The following is a 21,791-nucleotide window of genomic DNA, read 5'->3' as shown; positions in this document are numbered from 1 at the left end:
ATATATACCTATATATCCTATCTAATAACAGAGGCAATAAAGAATGGTATTGCCCCTCATTTCCCCTTTTTCTCTGGGGTTAATATTTACTTTGTTGCAGTGTGTATTCTAACATCAAACATCTCCTGTCTGCTAAGTCTTACTATGTTCTACATATGTGGTAGCATATGTTAAAAATATTTGCATGCATCTATTGTGTTTTCCTTTTATTAATCCTCTGGGCTGCATGTTTTATCTCTCTTGGTTTAGTAACATAATATTTAGCAAAATGTCCTCATTTATATAGGTTGTCACAAAACATGTTTTAGCTAAGCTGCACAGTAACATGGAATTTACTAATAAAGATTGTGATAGCATTCTTCTACAATGGTAGGGGAGGTTAAGGGACTAGAATAATGAGAGAGCTACAGTACTTTTCTCAAATAACACTGTTAAGGAGCTTTCCTGGGATCAGTTATTGGCACATTATTAGTATTAACAGGCATACGCCTTCCCTCCAACAATCCTCTATGACTCCCAGAAAGCAAATGTTGCAGACCATGGGAGCCTTGAGGACCAGATGCCATGCTGCATGATAGGCTGCAGTGAATAGGGGGAATTGGCAGAAATTGTCCTTAAGCAAATGGGAGGCACAATTCCAGGGTAAATGTGAGCAAAGAGAGTCACAGAGAAAGAAGCACACTTTATAGCTAACCATTGGCATTGTGGTCAATAGTAAAGGGAACGCAACAATATGGTCGAAACTCCGTGGTGATGGTCGATGAGATAATTTGTTCCAGTCCTCCGAAATTTCGTTTCCCTGAAGCTGGTTTGCGAATAATGATAACGAACAAATTTGGACCAAGGACCAGGCTAAGGATGGCGAGCCGGCTGATTATTAATGAGGTGAGTCTGCATGGATGATAGCTGAAAAACTTCTTCAGGGACTTTTAATTTTTTTTTGCAATTTTTCAGTTATTGTTATGTACTGTGTATACTGTGCCACAAGTGTATCTGGTGCTTTACAACACTGTCAAAGAAAAACAAAACAGGATGCTTCCTGACGGAACTTGCAGTCTGACATTTAACTGAAGAACAACAACCTACTGTGGTAAATTTAAAGACACAGTACCAAAATATAATCTAAATATACACAGTCTTTATATAATATAGTTAGTGACACACAACATAGGAAATAGGTGACAATAACACAACACAGTCCTCAGTCCTCCAGTCAATTCAAATTAATAAGGAAAATCTTCCATAAATCTCCAATTGGAATCCCATGTGCAGGTAAGCGAAGAATCAGCTCCCTGACAATATATCCAGTAGTGGAGGCACCAGCCGTGCTGTGAGGCGGTCTCAGCTATCAACAGCTCAACACATCACAAGCTGGATTCCTGTTTCGATGTTGCTTTGTCAAGAGTGTTGATAACCTGCAATAAAGTCAGAATTAGTTCACAAGACAAAGCTCATCCAAATTTCTCTTCTCTGCTCCCATGTGGATAACCCGGATACTGAGGACTGTGTTGTGTTATTGTCACCTATTTCCTATGTTGTGTGTCACTAACTATATTATATAAAGACTTTGTATATTTAGATTATATTTTGGTACTGTGTCTTTAAATTTACCACAGTAGGTTGTTGTTCTTCAGTCTTGATTGTCTACACGGTGCCCTTTCCTTGTGCTTACTGTCTGACATTTAACAGAAAGAACAGAAAAGGTGAAAGGTGGGAGAGATGAGGATAAAGGGAAGGGGGTGCTTGGACCTTGTTGGGGAGGGAGGATGCTTAAGAAAGCAGTGAGTCTTCATATGTTTAGATCAGAGTCTGATTCCTTCTATTTATCAGACAAAAAATGTCGCAGCTGCTCTTTTTCCAAAGGCATGCTTTGGTGAGATGTGCTAAACTTACGTGGCTGAATGAGAGCACCTAGCAGGAAGCCATTGCAAACAGAACTGAAGTTGGAAGAGGGTGCGGAGTGTTCAGGTGTTAAACATCTTTTTATTCAGCATAGGCAATTAGTGCCTTGTTTCCCATAGAGGATGTGCATGTGGGGAGGGTGGAAGTTGGCTTCTTTCAGGCTTTTATTTCAGCATTAGGATTGTCAACAGGCCTGGCCCAAAATGTCCTGTTCCTTTAAAAGAAGTTGTTATGGATCCACCCCCTTTTACTCCCTCACTCCAAGGCAGATTTCCCCGCCAAAATCAAAGTTTGCTCACTGTGGCTGAGCAGCCTCAAGTAGCATGTCTCTGTTTATAGTTTAAAGTTCTTTTTGTCCCACTCTGAGAAGCAGTTATATTTTTGGCTTTTTAGCCCAGCCCAGAAACTTGATAGTGGAGAAGTAGTGGAGAAGTTCTTCTTTATATGAAATGGCACTGGAGGCTGAGTAACTCACAAAAGAAACAGCAACTTTATTGAACAGGCAGGGATGGAGTATGGGCAGTTAGGGGATGAAATTGCTAAGGTAAAATTTGTTGGTAGAACAAAATACTTGAAAAGTAATAGGCACAATAGATTGCTTGCAGCTCATCTTTAATGTTTACAGTCCTTAAGAGCAAGAGGTGTTTTATTTCATACTTTGGTTAAAGTGACAATGTTTCTCCACAGATTTCCTTTTACAACACAGGTGTTCTGATGTTAATCCAACACTGTTTTCTCTTTACAACAGACCCAGAGTCCTCCTTATAGCCAAAAAACCCTTTCTAGACACTGGGCAGAAATTATTCTTATAAGACATAACTTTCTTCACTTGGCTGAATGAAAGTCTCCACTTACTACCCTCTCACTCTGCCAAACGCCCCCCCCCCCCGGTTCTAGCTTAGCTGTGTAAATAGATTTCAATTTGTGCTGGCTTTTATACTTGGGTTTATCAACAGAAAGTCCTTCTTAAGGCAATGTTGTCACAGTTAGGGCAAACTTCCTCTTTCCCCTCATTTCAGAGGGATACCAGTCTGACCCTCCTTGTCAGACTCCACACTCTCAACTCCAAGCTCCCAACTGAACTGAAAATCCTGTCAGCTCCAACCATCATCCTGAAGCTGATTCTAACTAGCTAATCAGAGAGGAGGGAACAACCAGTCAATCCATCACTCCTTCCCTTCCAATCTCTGAGTGCTGTCCTGTGGAAATCGGGTTCTCAGGTGCCCGCCAGTGGCGGGCAGACTCCCAGGGATTTTCTCCCTCATCTGTCGATCATCCAGCAATTGGTGGGAGGAGGCAAGCTCTTGGAGGTTGCCCTCCACCAGCAGGCACCTCAGGAATGCACACTGTGTCCACGCTCCAACTGGCATGGCAAGTCACTTCCATAAGTGATGTTGTGCCAGCTGCATGAGCATGCCTGCGCTTCAATTGGGACCGATTTAGGCCCCAAATGGGCCAAATCTTCCCCGTGTGGAGCATGGGAGCACTTGCACAGCTGATGTGATGACATCACTACTGGAAGTGATGTCGTCGCATCAGCCCCGGGGTGCATGCATGCTTCACGCGCATGCAAAGAGGATCCTTGTGAGCGGCACAAGGTAAGTGCCAGCTCTTCCTGTCTCTTGGCGGGAGATAAGAGGGACCTGCCAACCTTTCATTAAAGTGAATTATGTCACAGAAATTTAATAGGAATGGTGCCCGCCATGTTGCTGACTGGACGTGGGCTGGGCGCTCCTCCTCATCCTGGGATTTGACGCCTTCACTGCGTCTTCCACACGGCGACAACTCTGCACGCTGGTAATTCAGCGAGCTTTTATTTACCATGTGATGTTATCCCATGAAAAGTTTCAAAAAGACTGGAAAACTCTTCTTAAATGACTAGGGTGCTCATCTGCTTATATGTCTTCTAGCGCCAACGACTGATCCACTCTGCCAATGGCAAAGTGCTCCAGAATGGGAAACATGAAAATATTGAAAATGGGGCTATCCATGTTGATAACCAAGAAGAGGTGAATGAACATAACCTGTCTCCATTTTCACCACCAGGTAAACTTAGAAGGCTGTTTTTTTAGAGAACGTGAGAGCACTTTGCTGTGAACAACCAGTCAAAGCCCTAAAAGTGCCACCATGTCCTTCGACTGCCTTTAATTCTGCCACTTGCTTCTCTTTCTTCTGTCCTAGCCTATCTTGTCTGCTGGGCCCAGGAGATGGTGGGATCACAGTGTACAAAGACAAAAAATCCCTGTGACTGGCTACTATAGTAGTTTATGGCTACTATATTTATACCTAACAAAATTACATATGACCCTTGCATATTACATAGATGACAAAAAAGTATTACAACAAATAATGTGATCCTGTATCACAAATTTAGAAAAGTCCCATCCTTGTGATATTGTTGAACAGCTTCAGCTAGCATCTGGATGTAAAACCATTTCGTAATTGATATTCCTCATATCACTTCTTCACCCAGGAGGTGAGGAATGTAATCATATTGCCAATTACCTGGAGGCTTCCAACAGCACTGTTCGGTGTTGATCCCCAATCCAGGGCAAGTGCCCAAGGCAAATGCTGAGTTCCCCATGTAGATGGCACTGGCATACAAATATGGGTTTGGTAGACTGGGACTGATACAAAACCTTTGTATGTTTGTGGTGCTTGCCCGACTAGTATATGAGCAAAAGTGCTGTGTGGAGGTTCTGATACATAGAAATATTCTGTTGCAGCAAACATAACCTGGAACCTTGGGCCAAGCTACAAGTGACAAATGGCACTTGAAGAGCAAGTGGATCGAGTGAAGGGCAAGTGAACAGGGAGAAATACACTTGCCGTTCAAGTGTCATTCGTCACTTGTAGCTTGGCCCCTTGGGGGCTGCTTGCTCCACCACTGAAAATTAGTTGTTTCTAATTTAACATGGACCAATAATGTGCCTTTTTTGGAGGGGAGAATGGTAGCTTCAATTGAAGTTGAATAGGAAGGAAGTAGTCCAAAATACCACCCCCCTTTCTCTCTTTGATATGAAACAGAATCCATAAGGGCCTGCAATAACCTTGCTGAAAGAAATGACAAGTGCATGCAAATATTGCTGTGCGCTTGATTTCAAGAGGGCTTGTGCATAAGATCTTCCTAATGGATTGTTCCTATTGGGTTAAATTTGTATCCCGTTCTGCCATCTACAGTGGAACCCAAATCTGCTCACCTGTGAAGGTGTTTATCCTTGCTTCATGATGGGGCCACCTATCACTGTCCTGTTTGATGTAGTGGTTAAGAGCACTCTAAACTGGAGAGCCAGGTTTGATTCCCCACTCCTCCGCTTGAAGCCAGCTGGATGTCCTTGGGTCAGTCACAGCTCTCCCAGAGCTCTTTCAGCCCCACCCACCTCACAGGGTGATTGTCGTGAGGATAATACCCTCTGAGTGGGCGTTCAGTTGTCCTGAAGGGTGGTATATAAATAGAGTACGATGATGATGATGATGATGATGATGATGATGATGTGTTACCCAGCCCTAAGTATAAATGTCCTGCATTGTCAGGAAAAAGGTGTGATCTTTTAAGTGCTTTAAGGTTAAAAGTAATTATTTGTAAAAGCTTAGACTCAAACTGTTTGAGCTGCTGGTTTATCTGTGCTCCCAATGCCACCCTGCTTACTGTTTTGTGTGGTAAACCCCCAGCCTTCAGGTATTTGCTACAATATGAAATAAGTAAGTGAAATTATGTTGCCGAAGCCTGGTTCCCCCTCTCCCTCCACCACCCCTCCAATTTTGGGTTTGTGTAGAAAGTTTTGTTTTAGAAATACAAACTGGAAGAGAGAGAGAAACTAAATAGAACTATTCATATCGAATAATTTCTATAGGAGGTGCAATAGCTTGAGCTAAGAACAGGGGCATTGGTGATGCTGCTAGCATAATTTTATTTGTTTATTCAGCGCTTTTCAAAGAATATTCCTTAGAATGGTTGATGCACAGATGACTGAATGGGACAGCAGCTGTGACACTTCAGACTACAATATCCCCGTGGTTGAAAAAGTTCAAAATCCCCAGTCACGTTTAGCATCCATTCCTCCTCTGTTGTCTGATGCTGATATAGCATTCAGATGTACATTCATTACTTAGCTGACATATTATTAGGAAGATAGGTGTATTCAGGACTTTTTTTTCTGCTGGAACACTCCGAAATGGTGTTCTCAAAACTCCCCCCCCTCCTGGCCGTTTGGGGCCAAAACAGGCCCAAATTGCCCAGGATTGGGCCCAAAAAGGCCAGGATCAGGTCTCTGCTTGGCGTGGGAACACCAATCCTGGCAATATTAGGCCCAATCCTGGCAATATTAGGCCCAATCCCAGCTGTTTCGAGCCCAAAAAGGATGAAATGGGCCTGAAACAGCCAGGATTGGCCCAAAACAGCCAGGATCGGGCCACTTCCAGGAGAGGGAGTGTTCTCCCACCCAGCAGAGGCCCAATCCTGGCAATTTTGTGCCCAAATTGGGCCCCAAAGGGCGGAATGGGTCTCAAAATGGCCAAAAAGGGCCCAAAACAGCCAGAATCAGGCCTGAAATGGCCAGGATTGGGCTGCTGCCAGGCAGGGGAACACTCCCCCACATGGTGGCAGCCCGATCCTGGCTGTTTCAGGCCCGAATTGGGCCAAAACGTGCCCAAAACGGCTGAAACAGGCCGAAAACAGCCAAGATTGGACCCAAATCGGCCTGAGGCAGGGGAGAATTCCGGGGATGGCCATGTCCTTTGTGATGACATCACTTTCTGGGAGCTCGCGTACAAGCATATGATACCACTGAATTCCACCACTTCTTTTCTCAGAAAAAAGGCCTAGGTGTATTTTTCTTCTTTTAATATCTTAGTAAAGAAAATGCACCATTTCCCACAGCTCCATGAACCTGTTCACCTTCAGAAGTCTGGCTCTCCTTTTTTAAGCAGGGTCTTGTGATTTATGATTAAAATTTCCATTGGGATTTCACAGCGACCTGTGGAAGCTCATGTAACCATTAGCCATCAGTGACTAAATGACTTCATCACACAGTCATATATATTTCGGAGTGAGACTAAGTTCCAATAGCTGCAATTGTCTGTTGCTTGGAAAGGAATTAATATAGGCAGGGCTTTTTTTCAGCTGGAACACGGTGGAACGGAGTTCCAGAACCTCTTGAAAATGGTCACATGGCTGGTGGCCCCGCCCCCGATCTCCAGACAGAGGGGAGTTATGCCGCAGCGCGGAGGGCAATCTAAATTCCCCTCTGTTTGGAGATCGGGGGTGGCGCCACCAGCCATGTGACCATTTTCTCCAAGGGCAACCCACTGAGTTCCACCACCTATTTTCCCATAAAAAAAGCCCTGAGTATAGGTGTAGCTGAGTAGGTAGCCCTGCACCCTATGAGGAGAAACAGCTTTTAGAATTTCAGGGACCTATGATGCAGAGATTAGGAGTTGAGAAATGACAGTTGGGAAACATCAGTTGAGGAGTGCTCTTGGCTAAAGCTGAAGAGGAGGGAATGATGAAAAGAGAAAGGGGTTTATTGTTAAAAGATAGTACAGAACAGAACATTTTAGAGTTAACAACTTTAACTTTAGAAGTTGTTAAAGTCTCAAGATCTGTTCATCCAGATCGGTTATACACACAACATGGTTCACAAGACACATGTGACTCTTCTGAAACTCTGGCAAATGGGGGGGGGGGTGGCAGGGTGGAAGAAGAATGTAGAAAAACAGCCCTTCAGTTGGCAGTGAGTCAAGATGAGGCAAAGGTACTTGCACTTGAACTGGCTGTCAAAGCGAGTTTCTCACAATGCATTTTCTTGATGGAACTTCGAAGTAAAATTAAGTGATGTCACTTTCTGTTGCCCAAGCTTCAACCAACCAGGCCTACTGGATAACCCTGAGCACAAAGCACAGGTCATACAGTAGTCATGTGGCTCTTTTGGTTGATAATGATTGTGGACATGGCTATCCGTGGGTCACGGAGTGAGTACCACTGATCCAGATGGTTGAGTAACTGGGATAGAGAAGTACATATGTTAACTTCTGAATCAATACACTTGACCAATAACTGAATTTAATAGTTAAGAGTCAGGAGGACATAATGGCTTGCATCCAGAATGGCACAAATAGAGTCACATTGGAAGGCAAGTCTGTGGCCACTAGTTCTCTCTCACTGCAGCCCTCTCTGTTCCAGGAATTGTGTTCCTGCTGGCCAGTGGACTTACAGGAACAGAAGGAGTGTATGTGGGGGTGGGGGGTGGAGAATCAGCAAAAATCGCTTCACTTCTTCCACCAAGGGAATGGTACCTTAGGATCCAATCCAATGTGCTTTTATTCCCTAATCAACTGCTTATTTTTAAATAAGCACTAGGCTTGTGATATCTTGTTAACCTCTCACACCTATTACCTGCTTACCAGGAATAGAGCAGACAGTGATTTTTCCCTAAAGCAGGACTTTACAATAAGCCCAAGTAAGGGAGATACCACATGCTCAGGGGTGCAGTTGGAAGAGCATCTGCGAGCAGCAGCAGTAGCGAAAAGCAGGTAGAGACTACCGATAGAATGGGTTCAGTAGCTAGGCAAAACAGGGTTAAGGCTTTTCTCCCATTTGAAAGTGTATGCTCGAAATGTAAATTTGGTGTAGTGGTTAAGAGCAGCATGATTCTAATCTGGAGAACCAGGTTTAATTCCCCACTCCTCCGCTTGGGTGACCCTGGGTCAGTCACAGGTCCCTTGGAGCTCTCTCAGCCCCACCACCTCACAGAGTGATTGTCGTGAGGATAATAACAACACAATTTGTAAACTGCTCTGAGTTGGCATTAAATTGTGCTGAAGGGTGGCATATAAATCAAATGTTGTTATTATTATTGTTACTAGATCTGAAACCCTGATGCTGTATTTTTGAGGTCTTTCTAGTATCACTTTTTTCAGGCCCATAGCGCTATGAAAGCATCTAGGCATGTGAGATTTATTTCCAAGTGTGTCGAACTGCATCACTTAAAAGCATTTAAATTTAAGCACAGATAAATGCATTAAAGTGCAAATTGAAGAAAGAAGCCAAAAGAAAATTCTTCCCTTGCATTTCTGCACCCATTTATGTTTCCTTAGACAAATATAAGGCTGCATTTAGATGTTACAAACAAACCTTCAACTCATTTGAATTCTGGTTTAGAATCCTGGCTTGTAAGCAAGAAAGAAATCATATAGTTTGTGAAATCATCTATTTGGATTATCACAAATAATGAAAGACTTTGTGGTTTTTGATTCTGATTCTGAGTACAAGGAATGGAGGAAGAGAGTTTGCTAATCTAAGGATTTTGGTTGTTCTCATCCAAAGTAGGATTTGTATGTCATATCTGAATACTGCTTAATTGCTAGGCCAAAAGTTAGCATCCGTTTATTCACATACGAATTAGAATTACGACAGGACAGAGAGGCCATTTCAGTTACCCCAGATGGGCAATTTCTGACATGTCTGAATATATCCTTGTAAGGAAAGGTCCCTGTTTTTCAAAAGGAAAGAATGTTGCTTTGGACTCTTGGCCAGTTATTTGTAGTGCAAATTCGGCACTAGCAAATGAAGAATTTAATTTTCAGTCTGGCCCTTTACATCAACAATGGCCAGTTTCAAGCTATTTTTTCTATTTGTTGGCCCCAAATTTTCAAAGGATATGTTAATTACTAAAAGCAAGAAAGGGATGTTCTTTAACAGTCATCAAATGCGGGACAATTGATTGCCTATTAATACTTTTTCTTGATTTTCTGTGTGAAAATGTTTCCTGTTCCTTTGCTATTATGAGAAACAATACCATGCCAACTTAGCACAAATCAGCATTCTCAAAAGAGAAAAAATAATCTTTAAAGTGGTTGGTTCGGTAACATTAATTTGGTACTTAGGTTTAAACCCCACCCACTCCCAACCTCTCTCCTTTGAAAATGTAAGCCACCTTTGCCTTAAATTTCTTCTAAATTTTATCTGGTTGTGTCTAAGTATGTATATGACCTCACAATAAACCTCAACGCCAAAATTACTCCTTTCTCTTTCACTTTATCCAGAAGGAAAAATGGACAAAGTCAGATGGATTCTGACATGGCCGTTAATATTCCTCCTTTTTTTCACCATCCCAAACTGTGCCAAACCACGATGGGAGAAATGTTTCATGCTGACCTTCCTTTTATCTACTGTATGGATTGCTTTGTTTTCCTACTTCATGGTCTGGCTGGTAAGTTAATTCATTTATTTATTTTTGTTTAAAATATTTGTATGCCTCCTCTCCAAATTTGTTCAAGGCATTTTCCAGTAAAACAGATACAAAACACAATATACAATAAAACAACATAGACAATGTAAAAGGAGCAGCATTATCAGTTTTAAAAGAGTGTAAGACATTATTATGACCAAACTACACACATTAATCTATATTAAAATGCAAAAATTGTTTACTTGCTAAATGAAAACGGAATTGTATGATTCAGTTGCTTGGGGGGAAACAACAAAGGACAGTGATTTTTTTTTCATTTCCTGTTTCTGGTCTTTTGGGAGACATATGATTGGCTGATTGTGTTGCAGACTTCGGGAACTCATTGAGGGAGGGAGAAATATATGAGATACACTCAATTCTGGCTTGCATTTAAACACTGCCACATGATTATGAAGAATAAGGAATTCCCACATAGGGCCATGTTCAGCTGGGAACTAGAAGTGAGCTCTGTCTTTCTATCTGTCCTACAATTTAATCCCATTCTTCCTCCTAGGAGCTGAAGGCAGCATGCATGGATCTCGTTCACCTTTTTTATCCCCTTAAGAACTCCAGAGGTACATTAGGTTGAGAAAAAGTCAGTTTGGTATAGTAATTAAGAGCAGCAGGACTCTAATCTGGAGAATCAGGTTTAATTCCCCACTCCTCCACTTGAAGCCCCTGGGGGGACCTTGAAACAGTCACAGCTCTCTCACAGCTCTCTCAGCCCCACCCACCTCACAGAATGATTGTTGTGGCGATAATAACATACTTTGTAAACCACTCTGAGTAGGCATTAAGTTTTCCTGAAGGGTGGTATATAAATTAAATGTTGCTGCTGTTGTTATTGTTATTATTAAAAACTTCAGGGCAGTATGAGATCTTGAACCTGGATTTCCTAGATCCTAGTGTGACATGCTAACCACTACAAACATCATTATATCTGCACTGATCTCTTGGCTGAGCTAGTATTCAGTTTCTGACAGAAAGGCTCATGTGAATGCGGGACAGAAGGAGAGAAGAACCTCCTGCCACGTCATTTTTAATGTTAGATCTGCCTTAATGCTCATAAGGAAATATTACCTCTGGAGTCAACTGAAGCCAGTGTGAAATAGCAGCACGTGTTCTTCTATTCCATTCCTTTTCTGAACCCCCTTTTCAATAGCTTTTAATTACTTCTCCTTTTTTCCTTAATTGACTTCTACTAAAAATACAGTCTTGTTAATATTTCCTGTGATGCATTTTATGCCAGTAGCCCTCCATATTTACCAACTTGAAATGTATGAATAGATTTCCCTAGCTATTAGAAAACCTAAGAGATGTGTGTGTGCAAAGATACATCTTATGTCCTAATGAATCTGCTCTGACATTTCTATTTTGATGAAAGAAATGTGAGCAGGGAACAACTGGCCTTTTCTCATGTTCCTAAGGTGTGCTGGAAGATGTTTAAGCAAAGGAAAGCTCTTGTGGTGGCAAAGTTAGCTCTTAGCATCTGTATAGAATATGTGAGGCAGGTGCCCTGGGCAAAGAATACACAACACCCTATTATTAGATGAAAATGGGCCACAATTTTATTGACTGCAGCCCTCAGAACATTGACATGGCATAAGGGCAACAGATCCACTACATCAAACAGTCCCCCACTGCCTGATGATATGCATTCCCCAGCTTGTCTGCTGAGCACCACGGGATGATAGGAGGTGTAGCACCCATCCAGGTGTGACCCCGGTGGTTTCTGCCACCAGTGCTGAAGCCTGCAACAGTCAGCATAGGCACATGCCCTTTGGCTTCCCCCAGGTCCCTTAAGGGAACCTCAAGTAAAAGGGGCTGAGCCAGCCAGCCAGCATGACTCACCCCCATGAATCCGGCCCTATGCCCCCAAACCACCCAAATTGTGACAAGCATCCTTAGCAGCAGCTGGCACCGAGGGAGGGAGGGAACTGTATGTCCTCCTCCACTGCTGTCCAGGAATGGTGGCAAGGACCATGTGGGGCAACTGGCTCAATGTCAAGCTCCTCCTGTGCTCTTCCCCTACACTTCCCTGACTGGCAATCCCCCACTTCTTTACTGATAAGCTGCCCACCCTTAGCCACAGCCTCAGCTCCTGGTTGCCCAACAGCCAGTCAGTGAGCTCTTTCCATAGACAGGACACAAATGAGTGTTTTCTCAGAGAGCTGAATGTGACATAATGCACACTTACTCTGCACAAACAAAATGTGCCTCACTAGAAGCCTTAGTGATAGAAAAGATAACAGTGTACGTACACCACCGACAATGGAGCCTGTGTTGTGTTTCCTTTATCCCTCTTGAAATCTAGGCTACATCTGCACATTGGGTATTTCTCTGTTGTTGGGATGATACTTCACTTTCTGGATTTTCCTGTATGGATAACACATTCAGGAGTTCAATGATTATGATACCGTTATGATAGCACAATATCCAACAATGTGACAATCCAGCTGATTACTTCAGTCCTGCTTTGTACTCTCCAGTCTCTCTAGTCAGTAGAAGGGAAGCGTGCCAGTTGAAGGAGAAACGTGCAGTGAAAGTAAGCCAGACATAGCCTTAGTACCAGCTGGTACTTCATACATTGTTTGGCAGCTCACATAGGCACAGTCCATTGGGAAATTCCTATGAAATTTCTTTTAAATGATTAGAAAATATGCAAGAAGTTTGTACTGCACAACGCTCCTCTCTGTGATTACCACTGTTATGTGCAAGTGCTTTTTGTTTTTCACTTGTTCTAGGTGGTTAGTCAGATTGTAGCTGCAATTTAGTTTCATTACCAAAATGCTCATGTTTATGCTCTTGATTTATATTAACACCCACATGCTCAAGGAGATAAGGTGAACTAAGAATCATAATCCTTAGGAGGAATGTGGAAGCAAGAAGAAACTCCTCTGTTGTTTTCAACTTACTGTGTTTTCCACTGTTGCATAGGTTACAATAATTGGATACACTCTGGGGATCCCTGACGTTATCATGGGAATTACCTTCCTAGCTGCAGGAACCAGCGTACCAGACTGCATGGCCAGTTTAATAGTAGCAAGACAAGGTATCGTCTGCATTGGATTCAGATAGACATTGTGGTGGTCTTTACATTAATATTTATTATGGTGCTGGTACTAATTAAGAAATAACCTCTTTCTAAAACAGTAGGGCCAAGATCCAAAGAGCTGCTTCCAGCATGGCTCAGGAGCCCTTTGGCTTAGAATAGATTTCCTCTCCCATTTCCCAAGATATGTCACATATTGTTTGGAAAGTCATCTCCATTTCAAGATTAGTTTGCTATGTGACAAGGGGGCTACTGTTCCTAAGAGACAAGCCCAAAGTTCCCCATTTTGAGTATGCTCAGCTAGTTGGTTAATTGGACCCCGTGTAGGTCTGTTCTTTCTTCCTCATGCAATATGGCATCTCTCAGCTTCCTGAGACGTAATATAACTGCATAAAAAAGAATCGGCACAGTCCTAAGGAACATTTTCCACTTGAAAACCATCTAAAATCAAGGGGAAATGTGACGGAGCCTACTGTAGTTCCCAGATCCCAGTTCATATCTGAGTGAAGTACTTCAGTAAGATTCTTCTACTTGTCTAATTCATACAACCATGTGTACATATGTTTCCCAAACAAGAGTTGCCAAATCAGTGGCTTGATAGATAAAAGAGTATACAGAAATTTCAACTATGCTGTATTGCCCACTAATTATTGAAATGATGTTTGAAGAGCTTATTCCTTTAGTGATGGATTCCTAACATGGCACCATACATAGGAGGGACAGGGCCACTCCTTTCATCCTGTACACAAATACATTTTATGCAGGACTTAATATATCTTGCTACATACTTGAAGTTCCAGACTTGTTAAAGCAGTAGTTCTGCACTACAGATATATTCCAGTTTTTAAACTAATTCTCCTCTCCTCCTCCAGGAACCCCAAGGGTTCTGTTTTTGAGAGGGTGTGGAGATTTCTCCCTAGGCATCTCTAGCCAGCTCACAAACCTTTAACTCCCAAGGTCACAACAGCTAAGCCCATGTAAGATGATTGTTCAGACGTGCCCCTTCTTTGTGCTTTGGACTGTGCAATATATGCATGACTGTCTTAAACAGATTTTATTGACTGATGTTTTAATTTATGCTGCCATGTTTTTACTGTATTTATTGCATTTTGTGACCCTCCCTGAGCCCACTTGCAGGGAAAGCAGAATATAAATTTAATAAAGTAAAATAAATAAAAAATAAAATGTTCCTTCCTTCTTGTAAAGATAATCCTTATATTAATGGAAAATGCTGTTTTTTATTTACGAAATGTTTGTTTTTCAGGACTCGGTGATATGGCTGTTTCTAATACCATTGGCAGCAATGTGTTTGACATTCTGGTGGGCCTTGGAATACCATGGGGCTTGCAGACTATGGTTGTCAATTACGGCACAGCTGTATGTATATACGCACTTAGAAATGTCTCTTTAGACCTCTTTATTACAGTGGAAAGGCTGAATTCCCTGGGCATTCAAATTCGTTATGTGCACAGTCCTCAGAAAACTAAATGCACATGAATCTTCTTGAAATCAGCTTGGGGGCTGGATCTTATTCTAAATTTCTAAGATCCTTATTCCAACTTCCCAGCTGCGTCCCTAATGCAAGTTTGTGTTTAGAAGGTGGCCTGACTAAAATAGAGGCCAGAATATCCCTTGCCTCTCTTAATTTATGGCTTAAACTAAATTACACCCCGCCCCCCCAGGGCTTAACACCTTTGACCCTCTGGGATAGCTTCCAGTCCTCATGGTTAAAGGTAATGTACCATAAGCTGATGAGTTTGGGCTTTTTTCTGCAAACCATCCTAGAAATGGGATTTGATCATGCAAAAGCAACTATAAAGCAAAGGTTGCTAGACATTGAACGCCAGGTTGACACTAGTAGAAAACCAAATTTCGTAGCTTCTGAGCATTTGAGGTATGTTGTCACCCTGGCTGCTTACCTCTCATTATTGGAGACTTCAGGCCAAAGGAAGGCATTTTCTCTTGCTAGATGGAGAGTACTTCCTTCCACAATGGTGGAAGAACGATACAGAAAGATGACTTTGTTGGAAAGGGTTTACCCCTGTGGCAATGGGAAAGTCGAAACCTTAGACATACTTTACTTTATTGTCAGCTATATCAAGAAACCGCTTAAAGATCATTTCCCCTATACTTAGAAGGTATCCTGGCTGCTCTGACCTACAGATTAGGATGCTTCTTATGGACATTAACCCACAGGCCACAGCACTCTGTAAAATCCACCAGGAAATCTTACGAACCAAACAAGAATTATAACCATCTAGAAATTTAATTCCTCATTTCAGACGCACTGCCTGAAACTTCAAATTGCTGTATCCTTGTAAGAATTACGAATTTTAAGAACTGTATTTCTTTAAGAACTGCATTTTCCTCTGTATGATTTTATTATTTTTTAAGAATTGTATTTATATGACTTGTGCTGGTCATAGATTGTATTTATAAATCTGATCTGATCTAGTCACTGTTACCAGAGGAATCCCCTACAGGATGAACGAGTTTGTTTATTTTTAAATATTCTCCCCAAGTAAATAAATACATTAATGGTATTATCTAGGAACTAAAACAGAGAGGAGTATTAGAAACATGGGTATGGCAAAATATGAAACAAAGAAAATACAGGCTTGGATAAAGATCGCTGCTTCTGTTGCTGTGATAGTCCCTCGGTCTACCAGTCAGAAACTTCTCACCAAGTTCTCTGTGATTCTTACCCTTTGGCTGTCACAGACCTTTCCTCATTGAGCTTCAGTCAAGTACAGAGAGAAATGCACTATACCACCCTGGCCTGGCCTCTTGCAATGTATGTGGGGTTGCCAGGACCCCTGTCCTCCTGGTGGGAGGTGGGGGACTCAGCACCTACCTTCTCTGTTGTCTGTCACACATGCAAAGAGCGCGCATGATCCCAGGCCCAAGAAGTGATGCCATTGCGTGGGCTGCAGCTGCCCCCAGGACCACTCCCGCGATTCAGGCCCACTTCCAAGAAGTGATGCCATAGCTAGGGGCCCACGGGAGTGCTCCCAGGGGTGGCCGCAGCCCATGCAATGGCGTCACTTCCTGGAAGTGGGCACAAATAGGCCTGGATCAGGCCCAAATTGGCCTGGAATGAGTTGCTGCAGTGTGCAGGAGCGCTCCCATGCTCCACAGCAGCCTGATTCAGCCCAATTTGGGCCTGAATTGGCCTGAATCGGCCCTGAATTGAGCCTGAATCAGCCTGGAATGGGCCACTGTGGAACGCAGGAGCACTACCACACTCTGCAGTGGCCCAATCCGGGCCTGCAGGAATGTGCCACGCCACCCGGGAGTGCACCACACTGATGGGAGTGCGCCCCCAGGAGGCCCATGCTTCCCCCTCCAGCTAGGTAAGCGGGGGCAGGGGGTGGAGATTGGGAGCGAGGGATCCCTGGCCCCCAATGGAGGACTGGCAATCCTAAATGCATAACCTTCTCTTTGCTCGTCACTGTATATAGCTTGTTACAGAACCGAGGCTTAATCACTAGATTTACTTTGGTTCTATAATCAAATTATTTAATCAAATTACTTAGCCAAAAGCAAATCCCATTGGGTTTAAACAAATTGTATGTTTCCTATTCATTCTGTTTAGTTAGTGTAGAATTGAATGTTATTTATTTTTAAGTGTAAAAATATCACATGGCAAATAGCAATTTGCTAGCTAATGCGTCTTTGAGATGTGATTTAAAATATACACTTTTTTCATTTCAAATTTTTCACAGATTCAGATCAACAGCAAAGGACTGGTCTATTCTGTTGTGCTCCTCCTAGGATCAGTAGCTCTCACTGTAAGTGCATTTCTATTCTGTTAATAAGTATCTGCATCCAGTCAAGTTAATATGATACAGCCACATAGTCTGATGATATTTCATAGAATCATAGAATCATAGAGTTGGAAGGGGCCATACAGACCATCTAGTCCAACCCCCTGCCCAGTGCAGGATCAGCCTAAAGTATCTCTGACAAGGTGTGCTCTCCAAATATGTTAACAATTTAGGTATTTTTAGGAGACAGCACTTCACTGAAATATGTGAAACATCCCAAGAGATGTATTTCCTTGACATTTTAGGCAGCTCTAAATCCCATGGTCACATTTTCCATTATTAGAACTTCATATAGGACAGTTAATTCTAGTTGAATAGCTTATGGGAGTGAGCACTTTGTTCACTCAGGTCCTGTGTGCTTTACTATCACTGAAAGGTAGTATTCATTTTTTTCTCCCAGGGCTTTCTTTGATTAAGTATTAATATCCTTTCCCACCAATTTTGGGGCCAGTCATTCTCTCACAGTCTAGCCTGCCTCATAAAGTAGGGGACTCAGATGTGCAGAAGAGCATCAAGATGCTTCTCTAAGTTCTTGGAAGGATATAAATAAAGAAACCTGGCTTCCTTTATTTATTTGTTGGTCTGTTTAGAATATTTATATATCTTGACTATCTTGACACAGTCAGGACTCAAGGCAGGCAATAATAACCAATACATTACAAAAAGAACCATCCATTAAAATAATTTATAATACTTTATATTAAAAGGCATATGGTTGAGGCTGGGCTATGAGCAGGCCTTCTTGCCAGTCTCCTGTTGGGGGAGGGGGGTAGTGTAATCCCCACCCTGATTTTTCCACCGGCTGGACCGCTGGTGCTCTTTCATCTCCCTCCCATAAAATGTTTGTTTGGGGCTGGGAAATATGGGCTGCCATCTAGAGTTGTTTTATTACTGAATTGTATGCTTATTTATGGTTTTGATGCAAATTTTACTGTAAATTTTAATACCGATGTTATCTGCTCTGAGCTCGTTGGCGGGGAGAGCGGATTATAAATCCAGTAAATTAAAATCAAATCAAATTTTAACACATCCTTTAAAACAGGCAATTAAAATAGCTGATTAAATGAGGTAAGCGAGAGCTGTTCAGGCTTCCCCATAAACTTTTTTAAATAGTTCTGTCTTGCAGCCTCACTGGAAGGGTGTCTGCCTGCCTCACCCCTTCGGGGAGGCTGTTCCATAGCAGCCAGGCAGCAACAGAAGAGATCCTGCCATAATAGACCCTACCCCAAGAGCGAGGGGGCTGTTAGAAGACCCTGTTGTGTGGAACACAATTGCCACACAGCTTCATATTGGAGAGGCAGGCCTTCATGTATGTGGTCTGCAGGTCATGAAAGACTTTAGAAGTGAGAACCAACACCTTAAATTGAGCCAGTGGGCTGAGGCTTCAAGAGAGCGTAATGTAGTCCCAGTAGGAAAACCTGATATCAAATGGCCTGTTGCATTTTGTACCAGCTGAAATTTCCCTGCCCTGTTCAAAGACAGCCTTGAAGCTAGGGATTTCATCCGTTAGAGAGGCACTGTGGCTCAGTGACAGAGGCCTTGCTTTGCATGCAGAAGATCACAGGCTCATATTCTGGACATTTCTGCTAAAGGATCTCAAATACAAGGTGTTGGGAAAGGCAGAGTAATCAGTATTGAGCTAGGTAGTGTTGCCAGCTTAAGATTGGGAAATTCCTGGAGATTTTGGGTGGATCTTGGAAAGGGTGGGGTTTGGGGAGGGAAGGGGCCTCAGTGGAGTATAATGCCTCCAAAGCAGACTCCCCCCCCCCCAGAAGAATTGATATTTGTGGCCTGGATATCAGTTGTAATTCCAGGAGATGTCCAGCCATCATCTGAAGAATGGCAACCCTAGGGCCAGCTGTATGATTCAGTATAAGGCAACTTCATATGTGTTCTGACAAGTTTGGAGCATAGTTGATGCCTTGCAAATTCCCACAGCCTTGCCAGTCCTAAGCCACTAAATTGCACCCCTCCCCGTCTTTCTGAAGACTGTTACAGCATTTGATCTGGTATAAGGATTGGTGAGAGCTGCTCCTACAGAAGAGAACTACAAAAGCCTGTTTCCAGTGCAGTTAATAAAATTAGAATTAGAAGCCTTCTTTCCGCTTGTATCTTAATTAACTCGTACTTTCTGTTCTTACAGGTGGGTGGGATCCACTTAAACAAGTGGAAGCTTGATAGGAAACTGGGCATCTGTGTCCTCTTTCTTTATGTGATCTTCCTGTGTTTCTCAATAATGATCGAGTTTAACGTCTTCACTTTTGTGAACATTCCAATGTGCCGAGAAGATGACTGAAGCAAACCTCTGGCTGGGGTCATCTGGATCTATTTGTGCTATAAATGACAGGAGCGGTTTTTGCATTTCTGCCTGCTTCTTATCCAAAATCTGAGTGTCTTTCCTGCTTCATCACCTTGTAAGCACATTTCCTCTACTTGCAAGGAAAACAGACAATTCTTTCAACAACACACAAGCTCAAGGCAACCAAAGCATTTTCTTTGTCTTCTTCCTTTGGAATATTAGTGCTCTGTCGTGCAGCAATTTGGATCTCATGCAGAACTTGCAAAAGTGCAGTTTCAGCAATTTCTCCTGTTGTGGTTTTCAAGTCTCTCTTTTTTAAGGAAAACAATCAGCACCAGGTTTACTATGAAGACCAGAGAAACAAAAGCATCCTCCTATTTTGACTTTAAGTTTCAAATATAAGGAAAAGCAAGTGGGTCAGGATATTTCTTCTCTCTTTAAAGCATTGTAGCCATGGGCTACAATGAACTTACTTTGACATGCACTATTAAGGACTTCCCTTTTCCCCCATTCAAGTGCTTGGTTTATAGACAACTTCCAGTGACACTTGAGTCTTTGGTGGTGTTTGGTAGTACTTTATTAACGCATTTTTATTAAAAGGAAAAAAAAAGAAAATATGAAGATATGAAAGACACAAGAACAATTCCACCAAGACCGAGGGAAATGGATAACACAGCATTTCGGAGGATGTATGCTATCATGTACATTATGGAACCTGAAATAATGCAAACTGGATATCCATACTTGAAGAAAAAAATATTGTTTCACTGCTGATAAGGAACAATTGCAAATATCAAGCATGATTATATATGAAATATTAAGCTTGCAAGTCAAAATTTGTGCCAGCACCAATAAGCATACTTTGTAATTTTAGAGAAAAACTGAAAGACTGAAATCCTGGGTACTCAGTAATTAGGTGTGAGTTATCATCTGAAAAAAAAATGTGAGTCTTCAATCCAGTCGCCTTCCAGGCCTTAGTAGGTTTACTATGACTGGGGCGGAGGGGTTAATTTTCATAATTGATAGATCTGCTTGAAAAATTGCTGCATAGTCCCAAGTCGGTTATCATTCCAGTATGGGAGCCAGTCAGTCCAGTTCCCAAAGAGGATGTGTGCTGACCTTGAGATGATGGTGAAATAGTTGTGAAATTACATTATCGTGTACCCTCGCTCTCTCTTTTCAAAGCAGGCTCACATTTTAGCAAAAGGTTTTTGTGAGTTGATGAGAAGTCGCACAGTTAACCTGTTTTACAATACCTGAACCTCCACATATATCAAATTAATCATATAAAACTGCATGATGTATGCAGGTGCACATTGTTACTATGTAACACATTTGAGCCTACTTTTGGCCAAAAGCTAGGTCAGCACTGAAGATCATTATCAATGGAGGTCTGTAAGACTCTGAAGTTCTCCGTCCTGTTCTCAGTAAAGCAGTTAAGAAGCCTATAGACAGTTACCTGGAGGAGAACAAGGTCTTTGCTGCTCTAGATAGCGTAACATTTTGCAGGATAGATTTTTATGCTGTAAGTGTACATTGAGAATGATTTGTAACTTAATTGACATGCGAGATATTTTTGCGACTTTGTAGCTGAGTTACCATCCTCAGCTTGTTTACTCAGAAGTAAGTTCTATCGAGCTCATTGAGGTTTACTCCCTAGTAAGTAGGATTGCAGCCCTGAGCTCTTAACCCTCCTAGTGCCACAGTTTGGTTTCCATTTCACCAGCATGCACCATGGATGACAGGGGTCGAACCTGACGTCTAAAAATTTCTGAGTGGCTTTGGAGATTCCAGATGGGAGAGAGGAAGTGTCAGTGCCTCACCTGTGCTCGCTTTTCTTGTTTAATTTTTGAAGCAAGGACTTGCGCATCTCCCATGCTTTGAGATGTTTAAGCTATACCCACATGAGTCTCTAGTGTAAGGAAAGCACAAGAGACTTTCTTTTAGCAAGGTGGGAATCAGAGAGCTCAAGTCACTGGTCTGTCTTGTCCTTCAGCACATTGTAAACTCCAGGGTGGCTGCTGTCACATGACAGTCTCAGATGGTGATCTGCATGCATTAGCACTTTTCAATAGTTTCCCCTTAATTCCAAAACAATGTATTGTAAAGATGCTTATGAACACAGAGGTTTTTTTACAAAAGCACAAGTGATGCTATAAATATCTTTTAAAAGATTTTTTAACGTATATAAGAAGAGAAAATATATTGGGTGGATTTTAGAAGATGTTAAATATATTTTTGCGCACAAAACTATTTGGCAGAATTCCCATAATAAACACATCAACAACAGAATTCTCTACAGAAACCAACCAGCCCTTTCACAAACAACTTGAAAATCACTTTAATTTTCACCTGCACAACTTTTATGACGATGTTCACACTCCAGCAGATTAGCAATACCGCTCTCAAATTCATCTTCTGCTGCAAAAGTTGCCCCCCTCCACTCAAGCTAGAGCAGAAGAGAGCATTCCATCCCTCCGCCA

General features: G+C 42.2%; 1 protein-coding gene across 1 annotated transcript in view; it reads left to right on the top strand.

Annotated features, from left to right (window-relative positions):
• SLC24A4 (solute carrier family 24 member 4) overlaps window positions 1–19,719 on the top strand; it is a 151,299-nt gene extending 131,580 nt beyond the window's left edge. The window contains exons 11-17 of the mRNA XM_054971780.1: window positions 716–885; window positions 3,813–3,948; window positions 9,946–10,112; window positions 13,068–13,182; window positions 14,447–14,559; window positions 16,908–16,973; window positions 19,153–19,719. Of these exons, the coding sequence (XP_054827755.1) occupies window positions 716–885; window positions 3,813–3,948; window positions 9,946–10,112; window positions 13,068–13,182; window positions 14,447–14,559; window positions 16,908–16,973; window positions 19,153–19,305 (920 nt within the window). The 3' untranslated portion in view covers window positions 19,306–19,719. The remainder of the gene's footprint in view (window positions 1–715; window positions 886–3,812; window positions 3,949–9,945; window positions 10,113–13,067; window positions 13,183–14,446; window positions 14,560–16,907; window positions 16,974–19,152) is intronic.
• Window positions 19,720–21,791: the final 2,072 nt, after the last annotated feature.

The sequence above is a fragment of the Eublepharis macularius genome, chromosome 2, assembly GCF_028583425.1.
Source record: "Eublepharis macularius isolate TG4126 chromosome 2, MPM_Emac_v1.0, whole genome shotgun sequence".
Taxonomy (NCBI): domain Eukaryota; kingdom Metazoa; phylum Chordata; class Lepidosauria; order Squamata; family Eublepharidae; genus Eublepharis; species Eublepharis macularius.
The sequence above is the reverse complement of the archived record's forward strand: the minus strand, read 5'-3'. Positions and strand labels throughout refer to the sequence as shown.